Here is a 19,131-nt window from a genome sequence, read left to right as displayed (position 1 = left end):
AAAGAAATGGATATGGGGCATCTGGGTAGCTCAGTTGGTTGAGTGTCTGACTTCGGCTCAGGTCACGATCTCACAGTTGGTGAGTTTGAGCCCCGTGTCAGGCTCTGTGCTGACAACTCAGAGCCTGGAGCCTGCTTTGGATTCTGTGTCTCCCTCTCTCTCTGCCCCTCTCCTGCTTACACTCTCTGTGTCTCTCAAAAATAAACGTTAAAAAAAAATAGAGAAGACAGAATATCTGAAAATGTTACATACTACTCAAAAAATTAACACATGATTAGGTAGCTATTTGAGATTTTACCCTTTAAGAAAGCTTTTTATTTCCTGTGATTAGTATCAAAACCAAGTCATCTTCTGCTTTGGGTAACAGAAAACTCTTCTTTATGAAAGCTAAGTAATTTGTTTCCACTTGGACTGGTTTCTAATCTTTGAGATTAACATGTAGTTTTACATAGGTGATCAGTGAACACAATCCATCCTCTTCTGGGAATTATAATGCCTAACATGAAGACCAATTGTCAAGATTCAGCCATTTAAGATAGTTTTAAATAGATGTACTAATTCCATTACTATCTCTTCTAGACTTCTAGAAGTATCTGATCTTCTGTAATTCTTCCCACACATAAAGTGGTTAAAGTTGTTTCTGTGTAAACAAACTGATTTATTTTCACTTGACTAGAATGGTTCAAAGACCATTAATTCTCAGTAGCCAGAGGATAGAAAGGACACAAAAATGCGACCACGCTATTGAATTTGTATATGTTCCCTAATTTATTAAGGCTCTAAATTATAATGCTCAAAGTAAAATCCAGAAGTTGCAGCTAAATGATATCTTGAAATAAGAGGCCAAGATCCCCCAAAGCTATGAAACATAAGCTTCAGGAGCCCTCATGGGCCGGAAGTTTCTTCTAAGACCCTGTGAGCATTTCTTCATGGTTTGCATAAAATTGCAAAAGTAGGTATCTTTTAGGGTTTTTGTAAGTATCCTCTAAATTATGTATATACTTCAGACCCTATTAAAGCAGGATATGGCCCTGCCTTGGGTTATATGTGGTTACTGTTTTATTACACAATGCTTGCTCAAAATACTTAATTACTTAGTTACTTAACTTACTTACTTATTTATTTAAGGATTTTAAACAGAATCTCAGAGAAAGTTCTGCAAGGGTTATGTAGTCCTGTTGCTTCTTCAGGGACCCATTTTATTAGGGAGTAGCATACTTTTGGAAGCTGTTAATAATTTCTATATCATCTGAAGTGTTTGGGGTCTCCCAGAGTCCTGCCAACAAGTTCTGCCATTTGAAGGCACCTAAAGTCCATAAACCTGCCCATTAAGGGCTTAAAAAACATGATATTTTTATAGGCTATTTTAAAAATATGAAATGATAAGCCATAGAATACCCACAAATTTATATTCGAGACATTCCTCTCTCTCTGACTCTCTCTCATCACCATCTTATTTAGAAATACAGAAAAAAACTGTAGCAGCCATTTGAGATATTATATTGTAGTTTGTTGAACACTAGGGGGCAGTGTGACACCTTTAAAGAACCAAATAATACTGGGCAAACTGATGTGAGATCTGCAAGGTGAATTTGCACTTAAACCATCCCCTTTCCCTTCCAAGTTCTGTGGTATCTGGAAAGTGACATATCAGTTTTCCTTATAGTCAGACAATGTTCCTTAAGAAGACAATATTCCTTTATTCCTAGTGGATGGATATCCTCTTTTAGTTGACAGAGAATGTGTCAAGATTAAATACTTTTAAAATATGTATTAAAAACTCCTATAAGCCTCCTCACTTCCTTAATAAAAAATCTAATTTAATTTTTGAATATTTGTCTCACCATCCTTGTCCACATATATGGAAACAATTTTACTTAGTTGAAGGTATATTATACTATATTTTCTTCCTTTTTAACTCAGAAGTTAAAAATGAGAGGCCAGCCACATCACTATTATCTAAATTGTGACCCTGGATATTTTTACATGTGGAATCATGTTATTACTCCCTGAATCATAGGAAACTGTTTACATCACACACTCTTTACTCCCATTTGACCACACCGATGAGACCTTTGATGATTAAATTGTTCTAATATTAGTTCTCTAAATACAATCTCCAAATGTTATTTTACCATAAGAGGGAATTAAAACAAAATGTAGAAGCCCTCATCCATCAGACATGGGAAATCATTCTTCATCCTTCTTATTATAGCTGTACCACAATTCCTACTCACGAGTCTCCTTTAAGGCTGCAGAGTAAACCCTGAACACCACCAACTACCTTGACATTTTTACTTCTAAAACTAAGCTGTGCTATCAGTATAATTCTTCAAAGGCTGGTTGCAGTAAAGGAGCACATTTTGTGTGTTCCTATATTTTGAATTATAAATATAGAGGTTTATTTCAAAGTAGATGATAAATAAATTTTTCAATAACTTTTTTGCTTGGTCAATTCCTATTTATCTTCTATCTCAGGAATAATCGCCCACCTCTGCCATCTCTATATACATCCCTGTCTGTTTTACAGTGCCAGTGGCTCCCCCATGCACTCACAGCCACTTTGGGACTCACAGCCTGTGCAGTCCTGGTTGTCACTGGATGCCCTTACATAGAAGATGTCCTTATCTCAAAGACAAAGCTCTGAGAGTTGGGATGCTTAGAGGAGATTTGAGGGAGTCCTGGTACTTTAATTAGACTTGTAGGATATATGGGATCTAGATTGGTAGGAAGGAAGAGGAAAGGTCTTTGGGCAAAGCCTTGAAGTGTGGGTACCAGGCAGAAGGCAGGAGGTTCCTAGAGAAAAGTGGTAGGACATCAGGCTGTGGAGACAGGAAAGGATCCCAGACGTCTCCTGGGGCTAGGCTGGGGGAAGACTGGGCAGTATCTGCTCCTTGTGAGGGGGAACCCCATCTTGACACAGTTGATCATTGCCAGGACTTACTACTTATCAAGGAAAGTCAGAAATCTGGGTTTTTATTTGAAAGTTACTAGTTCTTAAATGTTACCAAATAATTTTTACAATTTCAAAATACATTATGACTCAAGTAGGGCTGAATTTGGAGATGGGAAAAAAAGGCACCATCAAAGAGGCCACAAGTCTGAATATCTTTGGAGATAACATCTAATTACATATAGCTCTTTTACGTGTATTCTCCCATTCAATCCTAACCACAAGTGGGCTTTGAGGAAGATGCTACTATTAACATAGTGGTAGTTTTGCTTGCCCAACGTTAATTTCTCCTTTTTTTTTTTTTGTTTCAGCCTCATTTTTCTTTGGGGACCCACCAACCCATGGCCAACAATGTTGGGAGAGCCCACACAAGAATAAAGCAAAATGTGTAGAGCAAAGCTTACAGAAAAGGAGCACAGAGATATCTGACGATGCTTGACTCCCTGTATCCCCTGTATCTAGCTGTGCTTGAAGCACATCAGCCCCTGGATGTTTCTGTTAGATGATCTAATATAATCTCTTTTTCATTCGTAAGTTACTTTGAGTTGAGTATCTGTTACTTGCAAACAGGAGTCCTCGACAAGTTTCAGGGAACAAATGGGGGCTAACTGACAGACACAACATTTGGACCAGATCCCCTGTCTCCCCATTACATTGTGTTACCACTTCATGGTTCAGCAAAAGGCAGAAAGGGAGAAGAGAGCAAGATGATGGGTTTGGCTTGTCACATGCTGACTTTGAGTAGGTAAGTAGAACCCCTATTTGTTTAAGCCTGTTAGTTAATTTTTTTAAATTTATATCCAAGTTAATTAGCATATAGTGCAACAATGATTTCAAGAGTAGATTCCTTAATGCCCCTTACCCATTTAGCCCATCCCCCCTCCCACAACCCCTTCAGCAACCCTCTGTTTGTTCTCCATATTTAAGAGTCTCTTATGTTTTTGTCCCCCTCCCTGTTTTTATATTATTTTTGCTTCCCTTCTCTTATGTTCATCTGTTTTGTCTCTTAAAGCCCTCATATGAGTGAAGTTATATGATACTTGTTTTTCTCTATTTTTGCTTAGCATAATACCCTCTAGTTCCATCCACATAGCTGCAAATGGCAAGATTTCATTCTTTTTGATTGCTGAGTAACACTCCATTGTATATATATATACCACATTTTCTTTATCCATTCATCCATCGATGGACATTTGGGCTCTTTCCATACTTTGGCTATTGTTGACAGTGCTGCTATAAACATGGGGGTGCATGTGTCCCTTTGAAACAGCATATCTATATCCCTTGAATAAATACCTAGTAAGTAGTGCAATTGCTTGGTCGCAGGGTAGTTGTATTTTTAGTTTTTTGAGGAATCCCATACTGTTCTCCAGAGTGCTACACCAGTTTGCATTCCCACCAGCAATGCAAAAGAGTTCCTCTTTCTCCACATCCTCACCAACATCTGTTGTTGCCTGAGTTGTTAATGTTAGCCATTCTGACAGGTGTGAGGTGGTATCTCACTGTGGTTTTGATTGGTATTTCCCTGATGATGAGTGATGTTGAGCATTTTTTCATGTGTCGGTTGGCCATCTGGATGTCTTCTTCAGAGAAGTGTCTTTTCATGTCTTTTGCCCATTTCTTCACTGGAATAGTTTTTAGGTGTTGAGTTTCATAAGTTCTTTACAGATTTTGGATACTAACCCTTTATCTGATATGATGTTTGCAAATATCTTCTCCCATTTTGTCGGTTGCCTTTTAGTTTTGCTGATTATTTCCTTCACTGTGCAGAAGCTTTTTATTTTGATGAGGTCCCAATAGTTCATTTTTGCTTTTGTTTCCCTCGCCTCTGGAGACACGTTGAGTAAGAAGTTGCTACAGCCAAGGTCAAAGAGGTTTTTGTCCACTTTCTCCTCAAGGATTTTGATGTCTTCCTGTCTTACATTTAGGTCTTTCATCCATTTTGAGTTTATTTTTGTGTATGGTGTAAGAAAATGGTTCAGGTTCATTTTTCTGCATGTAGCTGTCCAGTTTAATCTTTGACGAAGTAGGAAAGAATATCCAATGGAATAAAGACAGTCTCTTCAGCAAGTGCTAGTTAAATTTTCTATGTGTGTTTTAAAACTACCCTAACAGATGTACCATGTTTTCATTATTTGGTGTCTGCCTCAACCCTGTATCCTGATACAAACCTGCCCAAATGCCAGGAACGGGCCGCTGCACGCAATAGGCACGTTCCCCACAGCATTTGCCTGTATCTCTAGCCTGCTTCCACTCCATTCCAGTTTCTTCCTAGTTTGTAACTCCTGACTTCCTTTGATTGTTGGTACTTCCTACTTTGACTGTTGGTACTTCCAAAGCATCATGGACCTACATTCTTCTGGATCTTTCTGCAGGTTCCTTCACCAACACCTATGACCATCTTGACAGTCAGCAACCCCTAACTCCCTCACAGATGGGAATTTGAGCAACTTGGGTCTTGCCTCTATAACACTCTTTACGAAGATTAAGAAGGCACTTTAGAAATAAGGCACACAGAGACTACGGAGTCCATGAAAGAGAATAGCAGCTCTGGAAGATATTAACTGTTCAAAAAGAAGATTAGGCTAATCCAGACAACTCTTTTCCAACAAGTCTTCTTCCTCCACTAGATTGTGAATCTCTTGATGGCAGTGAATACACATGTCCACCATATCGCCACAGTTCTAGAAATACAGTAAGTAGGTGATCAACAAATATGTTTTCCTAACATTGGGTCCCAGACCTCAAAGAAGATAAAGTTTTACCTCATGAAGAGGTGTGCTTAGATACTAAACATTTTTATTAAATTCTTCAGCTCTGTGATTTCTATTTGGAACTTTCTTATATTTTCCATCTCTTCACTGAAGTTCTCACTGTGCTTATCCATTCTTCTCCCAAGTTCAGTGATTTTAAGAGCATTACTTTAAACTCTTTATTATATAAATTATTTATTTCTGTTACATTAAAGTTTTTTTTTTTTTTTAACGTTTTATTTATTTTTGAGACAGGGAGAGACAGGGCATAAACAAGGGAGGGTCAGAGAGAGGGAGACACAGAATATGAAACAGGCTCCAGGCTCTGAGCTGTCAGCACAGAGCCTGACAAGGGGCTCCAACTCACAGACCGCGAGATCATGACCTGAGCCGAAGTCTGCCGCTTAACTGACTGAGCCACCCAGGCGCCCCACATTATAGGAGTTTTTTTCTGAGATTTCATCTTGTTCTTTCATTTGGAACACATACCTCTGTTTCTTCATCTTCCTTGATACTGCCACTTTCTATGCATTAGATGAAACAGTCACCTCTTGGAGTATTAAATGGTCGGCCTTATGCAGCAGAGAAAGCTTATTGTTCAACCTGCCTTAGCTGTTGGCTGTCTCTCAAACCTTTGTGATTGTCCAAGCAGCCTATTTTATTTTTAATAGCTCCCAGTAGTGGAAGCTATGCTAAAATCTCCCTAAAGGGGAGGATCTTAATCAGCACCTAAATTCAGGCCGATTGGAAGCCAGACCCTCAGGCAGAAGCTTTTAAAGTAAGCAAATGTAAACATTCCCGTGGGGCTGCAATTGCAAACTGTGTTGGCCTCCACAGCCAGCTGATCTGGGTAGCAGTTGCAAAATTTGGGACTCCAGGTAAGTGTATTATCTTCTTTCTGGGAGATTTGGCTGAGCTGTAATGAGGCCTAAGGAGAGCACAAAGATGGTATCCCCAGCCTATGTTCCCTAAGAGTATATCTGTGGCCTGTAGATGTGTGCCAAATCTGAAGTCTTCCCTCTAAGGCCCAAGCTCCACATCAAGCAAGTAGGCCTCTTTTACAGAGTGGCTAAGGGTGTGTTCCATCTGCTGTCTATTCAGGGCCCTGTGGTGGAAGCCTGCTGTCTCTCCAATTGTTACATTCCCATAGGACCCAGGAATGTAAGCCCCCCTGGTCACCAGAACCAAGCGATCAAAGGGTATCTCCTGGGCAGCAGCCACAAAAATCAGGGTACCAGATCTACAGACTGGGATGTAAAGTCTGGCTCTTATACCAGACACATATAAGAGCTCCCGCCCAAGACATGTTAGTACTCTGGAGTGTGGCAGAGGGAGAGTTTAAAGGTAGTACCTGGCCTCCGAGGTCTCAGAAAAGGTTTATAGTCAGTCCTTCAATGTGTGTTTAATTAAAAGCCTGCCCTTCAGGCTGCAGCTATGATGATAAGCTAATAGGCCTCTTTTACATCGTAGTGAGCTCCTGGGTCTGTAGCCTCTTGCTGTACCCTGGTAGCGGTAGCTGTTAAAGACTCTGTCTACTGGTTACTGTCCTATGGGGCCTGAAAGTCACACCAGAGCCAGGCAGTGGGGAGGTATACCCTGGCAGCAGCTGCAAAAATCAGGGCACCAGACAAGGTATAAGCTCCTGTCTCTAAGACTCCAGTGAGCTGGAGCAAGGGAGAGCACGGAGATTGCATTCACTGGCCTCCATTACTTGAGACTCCTCTGTAGGACCCGAGATATGTTTGAAACCAGAAGCCTGTCACTCAGACCAAAGCTCATGGACCAGTAAATAGGCCTCTTTCTCAGAAAGAGTGAATGTGTGTTTCAGTCTGCTGTCTATGCAGTGTCTCAGGAATGATGGTCTGCCAAGAACTGTCTAACTGCCACAGCTCCATGGAACCCAGGAATCCAAACCCCTTGGCCTCCAGAGCCAGGTGATAAGGGGTGTTCTCTGGGTGACAGTCACCAACACCAGGCCCCCAACCTGTGTAGAAGCTGTCATCTGGGAGATGGTATTCTGGAGTGCAGCAGACGGAGAGTACAGGATGGTGCTCACTGGCTGGAGCAAGAAAGACGGAGAATGCAAAGAGGCACCCACCAAAAACAGAAAAGAGAAGAAGAAAGAAAAGAGAAAGAAGGTAAATAATAAAAAGGAAAAAAATTAAAAAGATGGCACCCACCAGCTTTAGCAAGGCAGAGAGCAGGAAGATGGTTCCCACCATTCTCTGATCCCAGAGAATATCCTAGCAGGCCCCTGCCTCTCAGACTAATACTTTAAAATTAGGAAACCAGTCTTTTCACATAAAGTCTGGGTACTTTTCAAAGGGATACTTCTGCATGGGGCCCTGGGACTGGTGAATCCATGCATGCGGGCTCTTTAAGAGCCATCTTCAGTTGGCCACAGACCTGTAGGTCTCACAGGCACTGGAACCCCTTTGGTCTTCAAAGCTGTATGTTTTGAGGGCTCGTCTTTCAGGTGCTGGTCTTAGTAGTGGGGGTGCCTGGTGTAGAGTACAATCCTTCTTTCCTCAGGCAGGAAGGAGCTCTGTGTTTTGAATTGCCTCCTGATTGTGAGTCACTGTGCTCAGGGTGGGGTTTACTGCAAGATTATGTCCTAGCCTTTCCTACCTGTTTTGATGTGGTTTCCCTCTCATTTGCATGATGTAAAGGTGTTGCTCCACCAGTTTTTAGGTTTTTTTTTTTTTCAGGGGATATTGTTCCATATGTGGCTGTAGAGTCAGTAATGCCTGTGGGAGGAGGTGAGTTCAAGATCTTCCTGCATAGCCATCGTGAACTGGAACCCCCCAGAAACTCAGTACGTTTAGAGGGATGTAGGTTCTTGTTCAGTTTTACTTCTCATTAGCTGTGGCCTTTGGGCAAAGCACTAAAGTTATTGGCCTACATTGTGCTTACCCAAAAAAACAGGAATAACAATAACCTTTGTGTAAGGATAAGGTATCTAAGTCAGCCTCAAACTTGACCAATAGAGGCCCTAGATAAATCATTATAATCACTTAAGAAAATCAAACACTTTCAAAAATTTTTAAGCAATGTGTGCTAATCACATACATTGATATGATAAGCTGGATTCCTGAGGATCTTTATGGGCAATATTTTCTTAGCCCAGTTTGGCATACAAAACGTGTTTGGAACAGTGTAACTCCCATGGAAAAGATGCATTCGGTCAGAATTTTGGCAGGGAGGATTTTCTCATTGAAAGTTCACTACAATCCTTTAAGACACGGTTAGTGTTCTCATCGTATAGAGAAGTGCAACTGTGGCCCAGACAGGTAAGCAGTGCTCCCAGGTCACACAGTAGGTAGGGAGCAGAGCTGGGATTTGCCTTATTTGCTCTAACTCCAAAGTCTATGCTTTCAACTATTCTTCTCTCATATCTTCTTTTCATTAAGCTTTTGACTAAAGTTGATAGGCACTACTCTCAAACAAGAGTAGGCATTACTTCTCTAACAAGGCTTCATTGAGAAATATCTTTTAAATTCTTTTGGGAATTGTCTTTTTCCTCCAGTGTGTCTATCTGTCTGTCTCTCTCTTTGTCTTTTATAGAATCTAAACGTTGTTTTATCACTAAATCAAATACATTAATAAAAAATAAGGAGAGGAATTGGGCACATTTAATGAGCAGACTTTCAAAAGATGATCTGTATTCAACAGATGTCTATGTTGTTCAATAACAAAATAAATGCATGGTTAAAACATCAGGACAGGGATTGCACACACTTAACGAACAACTGTTAAGGGACAGTTTGTATTTAGAAGGTAGGTTTCGGATCTTATTACATCCAAGATGTGACCCCATGTAAAGGGTAGCAATTTGATGGAGTCTGGAGAGTCCATTTCCTTCCTTTGCAGTCAGGCCTCTGTGCTAAAGCATGTGCTCCTTGATGTGAGCCTTCTTCCTCAGGCCCTCGTTCCAGCCTTGCCTCCTAACATATTTGTCTTTAGTCTTCGAGTTGCAGTGAGAGCCTTCACTGTGGTGCTTTCACTTATTACTTTTGCTTTCACCAAGTTTTCTGACTTGAGAGGCTTGCTTTTGTTCGACCCTCAGAAAACCTGCCTTTCACCTCCCCAAAATTACTTTTTATTAATAGCTGTGCAATCTTGATTGCTTTTGCCCTTTCAATGCGGTCCTTTGATCCTCCAACTCTAAAACTCAAAATTACCTGTTAATGGTCGCATTCGTGAACCAGGTAATGCACCCTTCCTGACATTTCCTCTAAATTCCATCCACATACTCACATGTGTCCTTTCCCTGGAGGTCTCTACTTCCACTGATACTTTGCACTCCACATAGAGGTTTAGGCTTCCTTATCAAATCCTTTTCTTTTTAGGTGGCCTGAGTATGAGGAAACAACTGAGAGTCTTTCCTGCCCCATCCAACCTCCACCTTGGGTTCCCATCAGTGCAGGTATAAAATGGAGGCAGCCCACACCTGAGAACAGTTCTCATCTGGCCTTATTATCTTTTACACTCAGAGACTGGCCTGCCAAAATGCATCCCACCTCAGGGGTTGCAGAGGTTGGATTGTCCAGAAAACCTTCAATGGAACTTAGTCTCCCTCTCTCCTCCTCATCAGAAAAGGGAGAGGAGAGTTTCCAGTAAAGCGGATTTTATAGTGTAGTAACCATCGCTTTCCCTACTTCTCTCTACCTACCACGAGAAGACAGATGTTCATCAGGTTCCCACCAACAAAAGAAGACCTTAACAGAAAGCCTGTGCAGTGTGACAGTGACTCTTGAACCTGGGACATGTCCCATCTTTCATACCCAGTGCTCTGCAGGTCTAAAGAACATCCTTTGGGAAGTGGGGAGGAGGGTATGCCAAAATTCACCCTCTTGAGGATGCCAAGGTCAGCCTGAGGGAGATGTCCCAGCAGAGCAAGGGACATAATGAGAAACACAGCCTACACCATTGGTGGAAGACTCAGGGGAGATGAAATGCGCTTCCCACAATGTCCCGACCCCTATTTTTAAGGGAACAACTGCCTGGGAGCGAAATGTTTACCATTAATGAAAATCTTGGGGCAGTTGGGTGTTTGGCACATGAGGGGTGGGAGAGGGATAACAAGGAGAAGGGACAACTAGAAAGAGGAGAGACTAGAGAGGACAGCAGGCTGCACAGCTGCAGGAAAAGTCTAATGTGTATAGAGGGGAAATGTTCAACCTGTCATGAGAGTTAAGAATTTAATAACCAGATTAGACAAGAGTCACTGAACTGGACTAAATTCTCTGATGGGACTCAAATTCCATTATTGGACAAGATTAAGTTTTCTCTCCCTCATCCCCCTCCAGTGAGTGGAAATGGGGTTCAGAGTTATTAGAAGAGATAAAACCATTCTTTTTGCACCTCACTGACCTAAGATTCCTCCACCAAGCCAGCTACACATTAAGTCCCAGACTCTCTGAGCTGGCTGGAATCTCAGGCAGAGAGATTTTTTCTTTGCCTGCTCCTCCTCTTGGCACCTGCCTCTCTGCCTACACATATCAGAGATGATGAAAACCAAAAAACACCAGGGAGGATTCCTAGCTTCATTTCAGCATTCAAATTAAACACTCTAATTTTTCACACAAACAACTTTCCATTCCAGCACTTTTTCATTTAAGAGGACGTTATCTTAATGAGAAAATTCCTAAGGATAAAACAACCTATGTTTGAAAACTAACATCCTGTGTAGTGAGGCTGACACATTGCTTGCATAAATTTGGTAGCCTGATTTATTATTCATTTAGTAAGCATGACATAGGGCTTCCTACAGTGGGGGACCCAACAGGTTCAGAAGCCATGTCTGAACTTTATCTTGAAGGTATCCCACTGTTCTCATTCAGATACAAGCTTTTTACTGATATCCAGCGCTAATGTAGATTTACAAGGGTTTATGTTAATATTTGCTTTTATCCAGCAGGATATTATATATCTGGATGCATCATTTCTGTCTCAGTTCCCAAATCCATGGCTTATTGTTCTTTAAAGCTGTACACCTGAAGTCTCCCTTTTTCAGGGTGACTTCTTTTCTAAAAGATTCCTCTTTGGGCTTTTTTGTAAATTATCAGTGATCCTAGCCAGGCTCAGACATGTTAAAATTCTTGGATACATGCTTCTCAGAGCATTAACCTGTGTGTGTGCGTGCATGTGTGTGTGATAAAAGAAATGGCATGATATAAAAATAACCAAGTTTTCCAAGGTGGAATTAACCAAGTTACTAAGACAAAACAGCAGAAAATGCACTCTGTCTAAAAGGGGAAAACCAAGAAATGATGATGGGATGACAATATAATAATTCCCCCACACCATCCAGTAGATGGTGCTGTTCGCCCAAAACGGCTTTGTTGCTGTTCAGAACAGAAATGTTTAACACATAAATGTGAAACAAGTAAATGTTTAATTCTTATACCCCCAAATTCAAGAGTAGTGTAGCAGTTCATAAAATGAGAACTGTAATGTTTTAATGTAAACTTTGAAATAACTTACATTTTCACCTTTGATTCCAGGGGCTGTAGATTGAGGTGATATTTTTCAATATTATTCTCCATATCCATGGCCATCTGGTGACTAGAAACAGAAATAATGCCTCAATATAGTTGAATACAGAGAGTTAACCTTTATAAAAATAATATTGATAATTTGTATTTATTTGAAAAAGCTGATATATATCCAATTTTGTTCATTTTAATGAATTCACAGAGTCCTAAAGTCTCCTATTGATAGATAATGGATAAATAACCACACCATAAAAAGAAAACGTTGTTTTTTTACATTTGCTATTCTTTTGATTTTTACTCCTTAGCTCAACATTCATATTTAAGGCATGAGAGTCATTTCCTTTAAGCAAAGAGAAGAGCAGAATATTGGGCCACTTTGGGGGGAGAAAAAAAACAAAGGGAGGGTGTTATAAATCCCATGGAATTAACCAAGTTGTAGAGAATGTATCTCATTCATTCTCACCCTTCAATGGTGCCACTACCATTGAACCTTTCCTTCTTTCATTCTGTAAGCTTTGTCAAAGCATGAATCTCTGTCCTGGAAAATTCTAATTCCATAGATATATGACCACTGCTTCTAATGAGTTTATTAGACAATCACTGGGTGTTACAGTGATCAAGGAAGATTTTGTGGAGATGGTGGTAGTTGATCTGGGTTTTGTAGAAAGGAATTAGGTTAAGATGTGAAAGGTAATACATATGAGACAGATATTAAAACAAAGGATTAGAGGTGAAAAAACTCAGGCTATTTTTAGATAACAAAGAACAATTTGGTGAAAGTCGAGGATAAAAGTAGGAAATAAGTTTGGATAAGCAGAAAACTAATAGTCATTGGCCACATAATATATACAAAACACTGTCATAAACATTTTATATGTATTATCTTATTAAATTTTCACAGTAGCCTCTACCAAGTATGTATTTTCCCCATTGTACAGATGAGAAATCTGAAGCTCAAAGAGGTTATGCTCAAGTCACTGTACAGCAGAAACCACACTGAAACTCAAGTTTCATAACCACAAAATACTGCTTGAAGGATTTTAATATCATACTTATTCAACTTAATGCTACTGACTGTGGTTTTCATATGTCAAATATTTGACATCCCAATCCAAGACACATGCATGTGCTAAGGGGATATGTATGTGTACATATGTGTTCATTAAAACTGAAACAAAAATTTCAAGAAATATTATTTCCCCAACTACATGTAATGTATGCTGATATCTTTTATTATATTTCAGATTTTTTATATTACATTTCAGTGGTGAACCATCAAATTGATTTAACAAACCATCAGTGGATTGTTATCTATAGTTTGAAAAACATTGCTGCGGGGAAACAAAGTATTTAGAGCAGGAAAAGTTGAATGGGATGTTTAAGGGTGATTTTTAATAGCAGTGACAAGGAGAGGGATGGAAAATAGTTAGAAGGGAAAAAAAAAGAAAATATTTAGAAGGGTATTCAAATTGGTCTGATAATGAGGACCAGGCTGTGGTTCTAGTAAAGAAAGGAAAAGGATAAGAAAAAAATTGAGCTGGAAGTATCTCTAGGACTTTCTCCTCTTTATGAAGGAATAACCAAAAAAGGTGGAGAAACATATAGATTAGATAAATTCCTACTTGGCCAGTAGGTGGTGCCATCAGCACAATATAGCCTTGTGGTGGCCTAGCTGGGATATAAAGGGGCAAGGAAAAAAGTGCTGTACTCTTTTTGCTCTATGCCACTGGTATTCTGAGTCCATTATTAATTCATCTTATTCATTCATTTATAAATATATTGTGTATCTTCTATGTGTCAGAAATGAGGCAAAACACAAGTGACACAATGGTGAAAACACTAGACATGTTCCGTGTTCTATGGTTTTACAATCTAAGAGATGGTGGATATTAAACCAGCAATTACAAGAGTGACAGATGTTATTAAAGGGGAAACAGAGGGACTTAATGCAGGGTCAGTTGGCAAGGAAAGTGTTGTTTTTGCAATTTTATGATCTTGTAGGGACAAAAGCCTTATAAGAAAGATACTTTAAGATTTTGTTAACTAACCCCCTTAATAGCATATTAGTAAATTGGGCAATAGGGATACATGTGAGATGCTGTGGGACCTCTAGTTATACAGCAACCAAAGGCAAAACTCAAGTTTTCAAAAACAGAAAAAAAAAATTTTATAATAATAAATTACAATTTACAGTTATACATCCTCAACCAACTATAAACTATGAATACCTGTAGGTTTTAATTGGGGAGCTTTATCTCATTCCATCAATAATTACCTGTTGGTAATAAAATGATTATATGTGAGGTGAATGTGTGGCTTGCAATCATATATTTCGCACCAGAAACCCAGCTTGATTCAGTATTTACAACAAATAGCAGTCACCCTAAGGTCTTACTTAAGTTAATAAATGATTATCAAAAACAACAGAGTCATAAGCAGGCTCTTAAATAATGGCATTACTAATTACTCTTCTGTTCATGAGCACATAGAAAGTGTTATTGAATATGTGCACGTATGTGTGTACAAATGACCTGGACTGGCCCTGCGCATAGTCTCAAGTAGAACAGAGTTGCAGCTCCCCCTCTCTTCACGCTGTCTACCACAAAACCCTGTTGAGCATTCAGAATAAATGTAATGTTCCAAGGGGGAATAACTGATCAACTGCTATGACACCACTATCACTTAACTTATGGCCATTTCAAGTAGCTGAGGTGATTTACATCAGCACCTAAGTCAGCTACAGCTATAATGAAATGCCTAACTGCTCACTCAGAGCACACCAGTTTTTCAATCAAATTTGACAGCTTTCAAGGACACAGACCTGCCCCGAAGCAAAGCAGGAAAATCTCTAGAATTACAGGCAAATGGGTATAGCCGTTAGGGCTGGCAGCCATTGTTTGTTCTCTCTCTGTCCTGGACAAACATGAAAGCGAAGCTTACCCCACAGGCTTGTGTGCTTTGAGGGGAGACTTTAATTCCCATCTCTGGAATTCCTCAATCATGATAAGGAAAAATAAGCATGCAAAGCAGATTGGCCATTTCCAGAAGCTTTTAGCTTTCCCAGGCTTCTGGACAATAAGAAGGAAAGAATAGGGAAGGAAAGAGGAGGCAGAAGCCCACATATATGCCATTAATCTTCACAAATCTTGAAAGCAGAAAGCTGGGAAAGATACGTGTTGGGATTAGCGAGAAGTTCAATATAGAGTTGTGATCAATTAGCAAGAAAAAAACTTCTGGAGTTCACTTTTTACATTAAAATCAATAATGAAATACCAGCACAACCTAACTTAATAGATAAAAGTGATGGGGAGAACAAAGCAAGAGAAATATAGATAAAATTAAATTTCCTTACAACTCGCAGCCCATTGATAAATACCTGAGACATGCAGGGCGTGACACTCCTCAAGGAACTCATGGCTGCCTTAATGTTGATGTTTTGCTAGAGAGTAAAAGCAACCTTTGAGAATAGCCAGACCTTCAGGATCCTGTAGTCTTCTTTAACATATGGAAATCTCTTTAATGACTTCCTTTAACTCTATCTGCTCCCACACCCAACCTAGAAGTATATAATCAATCATTCCTCACAATCATAGCACAGCTCCTTCTTCCCATGGGTCTTGTCCCTGTAATTTAATAAAAACACCTTTTTGCACCAAAAACATCTCAAGAATTCATTCTTGACCATTGGCTCAGCAGCCCAATATCGAAAGGGCTGAACGTCACAGAGTAAGTGTGTCCTAAGAAAATTAAGCCACGGTGAGATTACTGAATAACCACAAGGAATCTAAAATGTACCTAGACCACTGGTTCTCACCCCAGCTCCTCATTAGAATTACATGGAGGGAACTTTGAGAAATACTAATTTCAAGATCTCATCCTCAGAGATTCAGATTCAATTCGTCTAGGGTGGAGCTTACACCAAGGCTTATGCCATCTTTACTAACTTCCAGGTGATTCTAAAGGCATCCAGGATGAAGAATCACTTACCTAATGTCATTACCACACTAATCTCCATAAAGGAAAATCTTTCTAGTTACACAAAAACTTTTTAGTTGTTATTTATATACTTCTAGTGACGGTAATGGTGAGGGCACACCATAATAAGGATAAATTCAATCTGAAGATAACGCAGAAACTTCATTTGATCAAACTGCTGAAAACTGTCCTTCAAGTGATGACACGGCAAATTCTTAGAATCACGGAGATAGAATGAACCTGAATGTGTCTAGTCCAAACAGCCACCCAGATGGAAAGAGAAGGGGCTGACATTGCAGCCACTGGGCTATTGTGGGTGTCTTATTTAAGGCCCTCACCAAGACTGTCAAGTCAGTGTTATTATCTGCACGGGAAACTGTGTTCAGGGTATTTAAATACTTAGTTCAGACTCACAAAGCTAGGATAAAATCAGAGAAAGGAATCCTATTCAAGATTTTCCATTTTCAGGAATGTTTTCAACAGCATCTCAGATGGGCACTTTTAGTGTCTGCCATCTCATTCCTTAATAAAGAAGTCCATTCTGTTGGGCAGGCTGAATTTTTACAATAGTTATTCTTTTTCTGAGTCACAAAGCTGTTTCTCCGTAAATCCTGCTCACTGATTCTTGTTATGCCCTTTAGAGCAAGAAGAGCAATTTGGCCCCTTTTTAATGGGAAAATTCCTTCAAATCTTTAAGGAAAGTCATTATGCTCCCTCTGAGATTTCTTTTGTCCAGTACACATCTTCAGCTCTCTGTAGTAGGTTCATATGGTCCCAGAAACTCACAATTTTAACTGACCTCCTCTGATGCTCTTGGGAAGGTCTACGGGCTTTTTAAATGTGATACCCAGAGCCACGGGTGACACTCACATGGGCTTGGCATTGAGACTTAGCCAGTGTTTGAGATCAGGAGCTCTGGTGGCATCCATGAGTGGTTTTGATTCTCACCCTCACTACTCTTAGTAAATAGACAAGTGCTGAAAGCTCTCTGAGCCTCTTTCCTTATCTGTAAAATGGAAATAATCCCTATGTGAAAAGGCTATAATCAGAATTCTATGAGGAAACATCTGTAAGCATTCACTGATATGGAAGATAATTGTAAATGCTCAGTAAATGATAGTTCATTTCTTCTTTTAGCTGGACAATGCATGCCTATTACCAGTCTAATATTGTGGTAATATTTTTAGAAGTCATATAAAATCATAGTCTTGCGTTAACATCAGATAAAACCTCTAAGCATCTACTCACAAACTGAAATCAGAATATATCTCTGATGTATCTGATTGTACAATTTTTTAAAAATCTAAATGAAAAATATACCCATATTGAATTTCATCTCTTTCTTGTTTTTTTTTTCAGCTCAATTTTGTTCCATTCTATAGTATTGTTTTTTAAAATTTATTTATTTATTTTGAGAGACAAAGAGAGAGCATATGAGTGGGAGAGTAGGGGAATGGGGGAGTGGGGGAGGGGCAGATAAAGTCTGAGAGAAAGAATCCCAAGCAGGTTCCACACTGCCAGTGCAGAGCCCAATGCAGGGCTCAAACCCACAAACCATGAGATCATGACCTGAGCCAAAGTTGGAGGCTTAACTGACTGAGCCACCCAGGCACCCCTCTGTAGTATTACTTTAATGTTAATTCTATTAGTCTTAGTGTTACCCTTAAACTTTTTGCAAATTTTAGGACTACCTTCTATACACTCCATTGATTAAACGGCAAAAAGAGGGCAGGGTTGTTAAGTTTTAAGCCCTCAGACACAGCACCAAGACATCTCCATGCATCATACTAATCTGTTAATCAGTACAGCTTGTGTATCATAGCTCAACTAGCCATAAATCTATCTAACTATATATCAAATGAGCCACATTTCTGGGTTCCTGACCACAATGATATCGTAAGAAACTGTCAAATTTATTCATTCATTTTTGCCTTGCCAGGTGTTTGATTGTTTTTTTTTCCCCCATATAAGCTTTTAAACCTCAAACATAATTAATTTCCTTTGGTATTTTTTACTTACTTTTCAAGTAAATATTTTCCATCATTAACTTGTTCTAAAGGATTCTGCAATCTTTTCATTTCTTCCTGTGAAAAAGAAAAGAATTATCTTACAAATTGACCCCATGTACTTGTGGGTAATAATATTTGACTGCAATTGTTTGCAAAATTGAGATAACACACTGTTATAAGAGTTCTGGACTTTGCAATGGGTAAGTGCTTAGACATACAATTCAATTTGATCCTTGATCAAATTAGAATACAATACTGCCACTCAAATTGTGTGATTTTTTTTATGCCACTAAAGATAATGTTTCCTGTTATTCTTCCAGAGTGGGGATGTTTTTATATGGATCCACTCACTCTCTTCCCAAATTTACTCTGTCAACAGTATTAAGTTTGCTGGTTGCTGGGTGAAGGGCTCTAATGAGTATGTGCTGGCTTTGGCCATTCAGCAACCATCCTCTCCTGTCTCCTGGGAACTCTAGGTAACCTCATCCCCAAGACACAGTGCTCAGACATGTGCAAGTGTGCACACGCACACAAACACACACAACTTCCCTGAATTTTAGGCTTCCATAGTCTCTGTAATCCCATTCTTCAGGCCACAGTGATTCAGGGAGAGGACAGAGGCCACTACTTGCCTCATCACAAAAAAATGCTGAAGCTCCAAGAGGAAGCCCCAGTTAGAATTAATTATACATTTGTCCCTTTAAAAGACCAGCAGGACTAGTCTCAACATGCTTCTAAGCTACCAGACATCCAAGTCACCTAGGTCAATCCCCATTATTCAATTTCTTTAACTTTATACTGTATTGTGCATTCCAGAATTTGACCCAGTCACTAACCTCTCCCCAGTGCCTCCAACCTTTCCCCTGAGCCCTTTGGAATTCACAGTCTGTTGTTAGCAAAATCCTCTACTTCCTCAACTTCTTTGAACATATCCTTCAACTTAT

General features: G+C 39.6%; 1 protein-coding gene and 1 long non-coding RNA gene across 2 annotated transcripts in view; both read right to left on the bottom strand.

Moving 5' to 3' along the window:
• The window catches only part of SCHIP1 (schwannomin interacting protein 1), a 580,639-nt gene extending 568,366 nt beyond the window's left edge, over window positions 1–12,273 (bottom strand). Inside the window, exon 1 of the mRNA XM_086674602.1 lies at window positions 12,193–12,273. Within this exon, the coding sequence (XP_086530728.1) occupies window positions 12,193–12,266 (74 nt within the window). The 5' untranslated portion in view covers window positions 12,267–12,273. The remainder of the gene's footprint in view (window positions 1–12,192) is intronic.
• A 3,306-nt stretch (window positions 12,274–15,579) lies between these two features.
• Window positions 15,580–19,131, bottom strand: part of LOC147577257 (uncharacterized) — an 86,528-nt gene continuing 82,976 nt past the window's right edge. Inside the window, exons 2-3 of the long non-coding RNA XR_015240094.1 lie at window positions 18,198–18,262; window positions 15,580–15,642 (exon numbers count right to left, since the gene is read on the bottom strand). This is a non-coding gene — a long non-coding RNA (uncharacterized LOC147577257). The remainder of the gene's footprint in view (window positions 15,643–18,197; window positions 18,263–19,131) is intronic.

Source organism: Puma concolor, chromosome C2, assembly GCF_028749965.1.
Source record: "Puma concolor isolate L17-30 chromosome C2, mPumCon1.1.hap2, whole genome shotgun sequence".
Taxonomy (NCBI): Eukaryota; Metazoa; Chordata; class Mammalia; order Carnivora; family Felidae; genus Puma; species Puma concolor.
The sequence above is the reverse complement of the archived record's forward strand: the minus strand, read 5'-3'. Positions and strand labels throughout refer to the sequence as shown.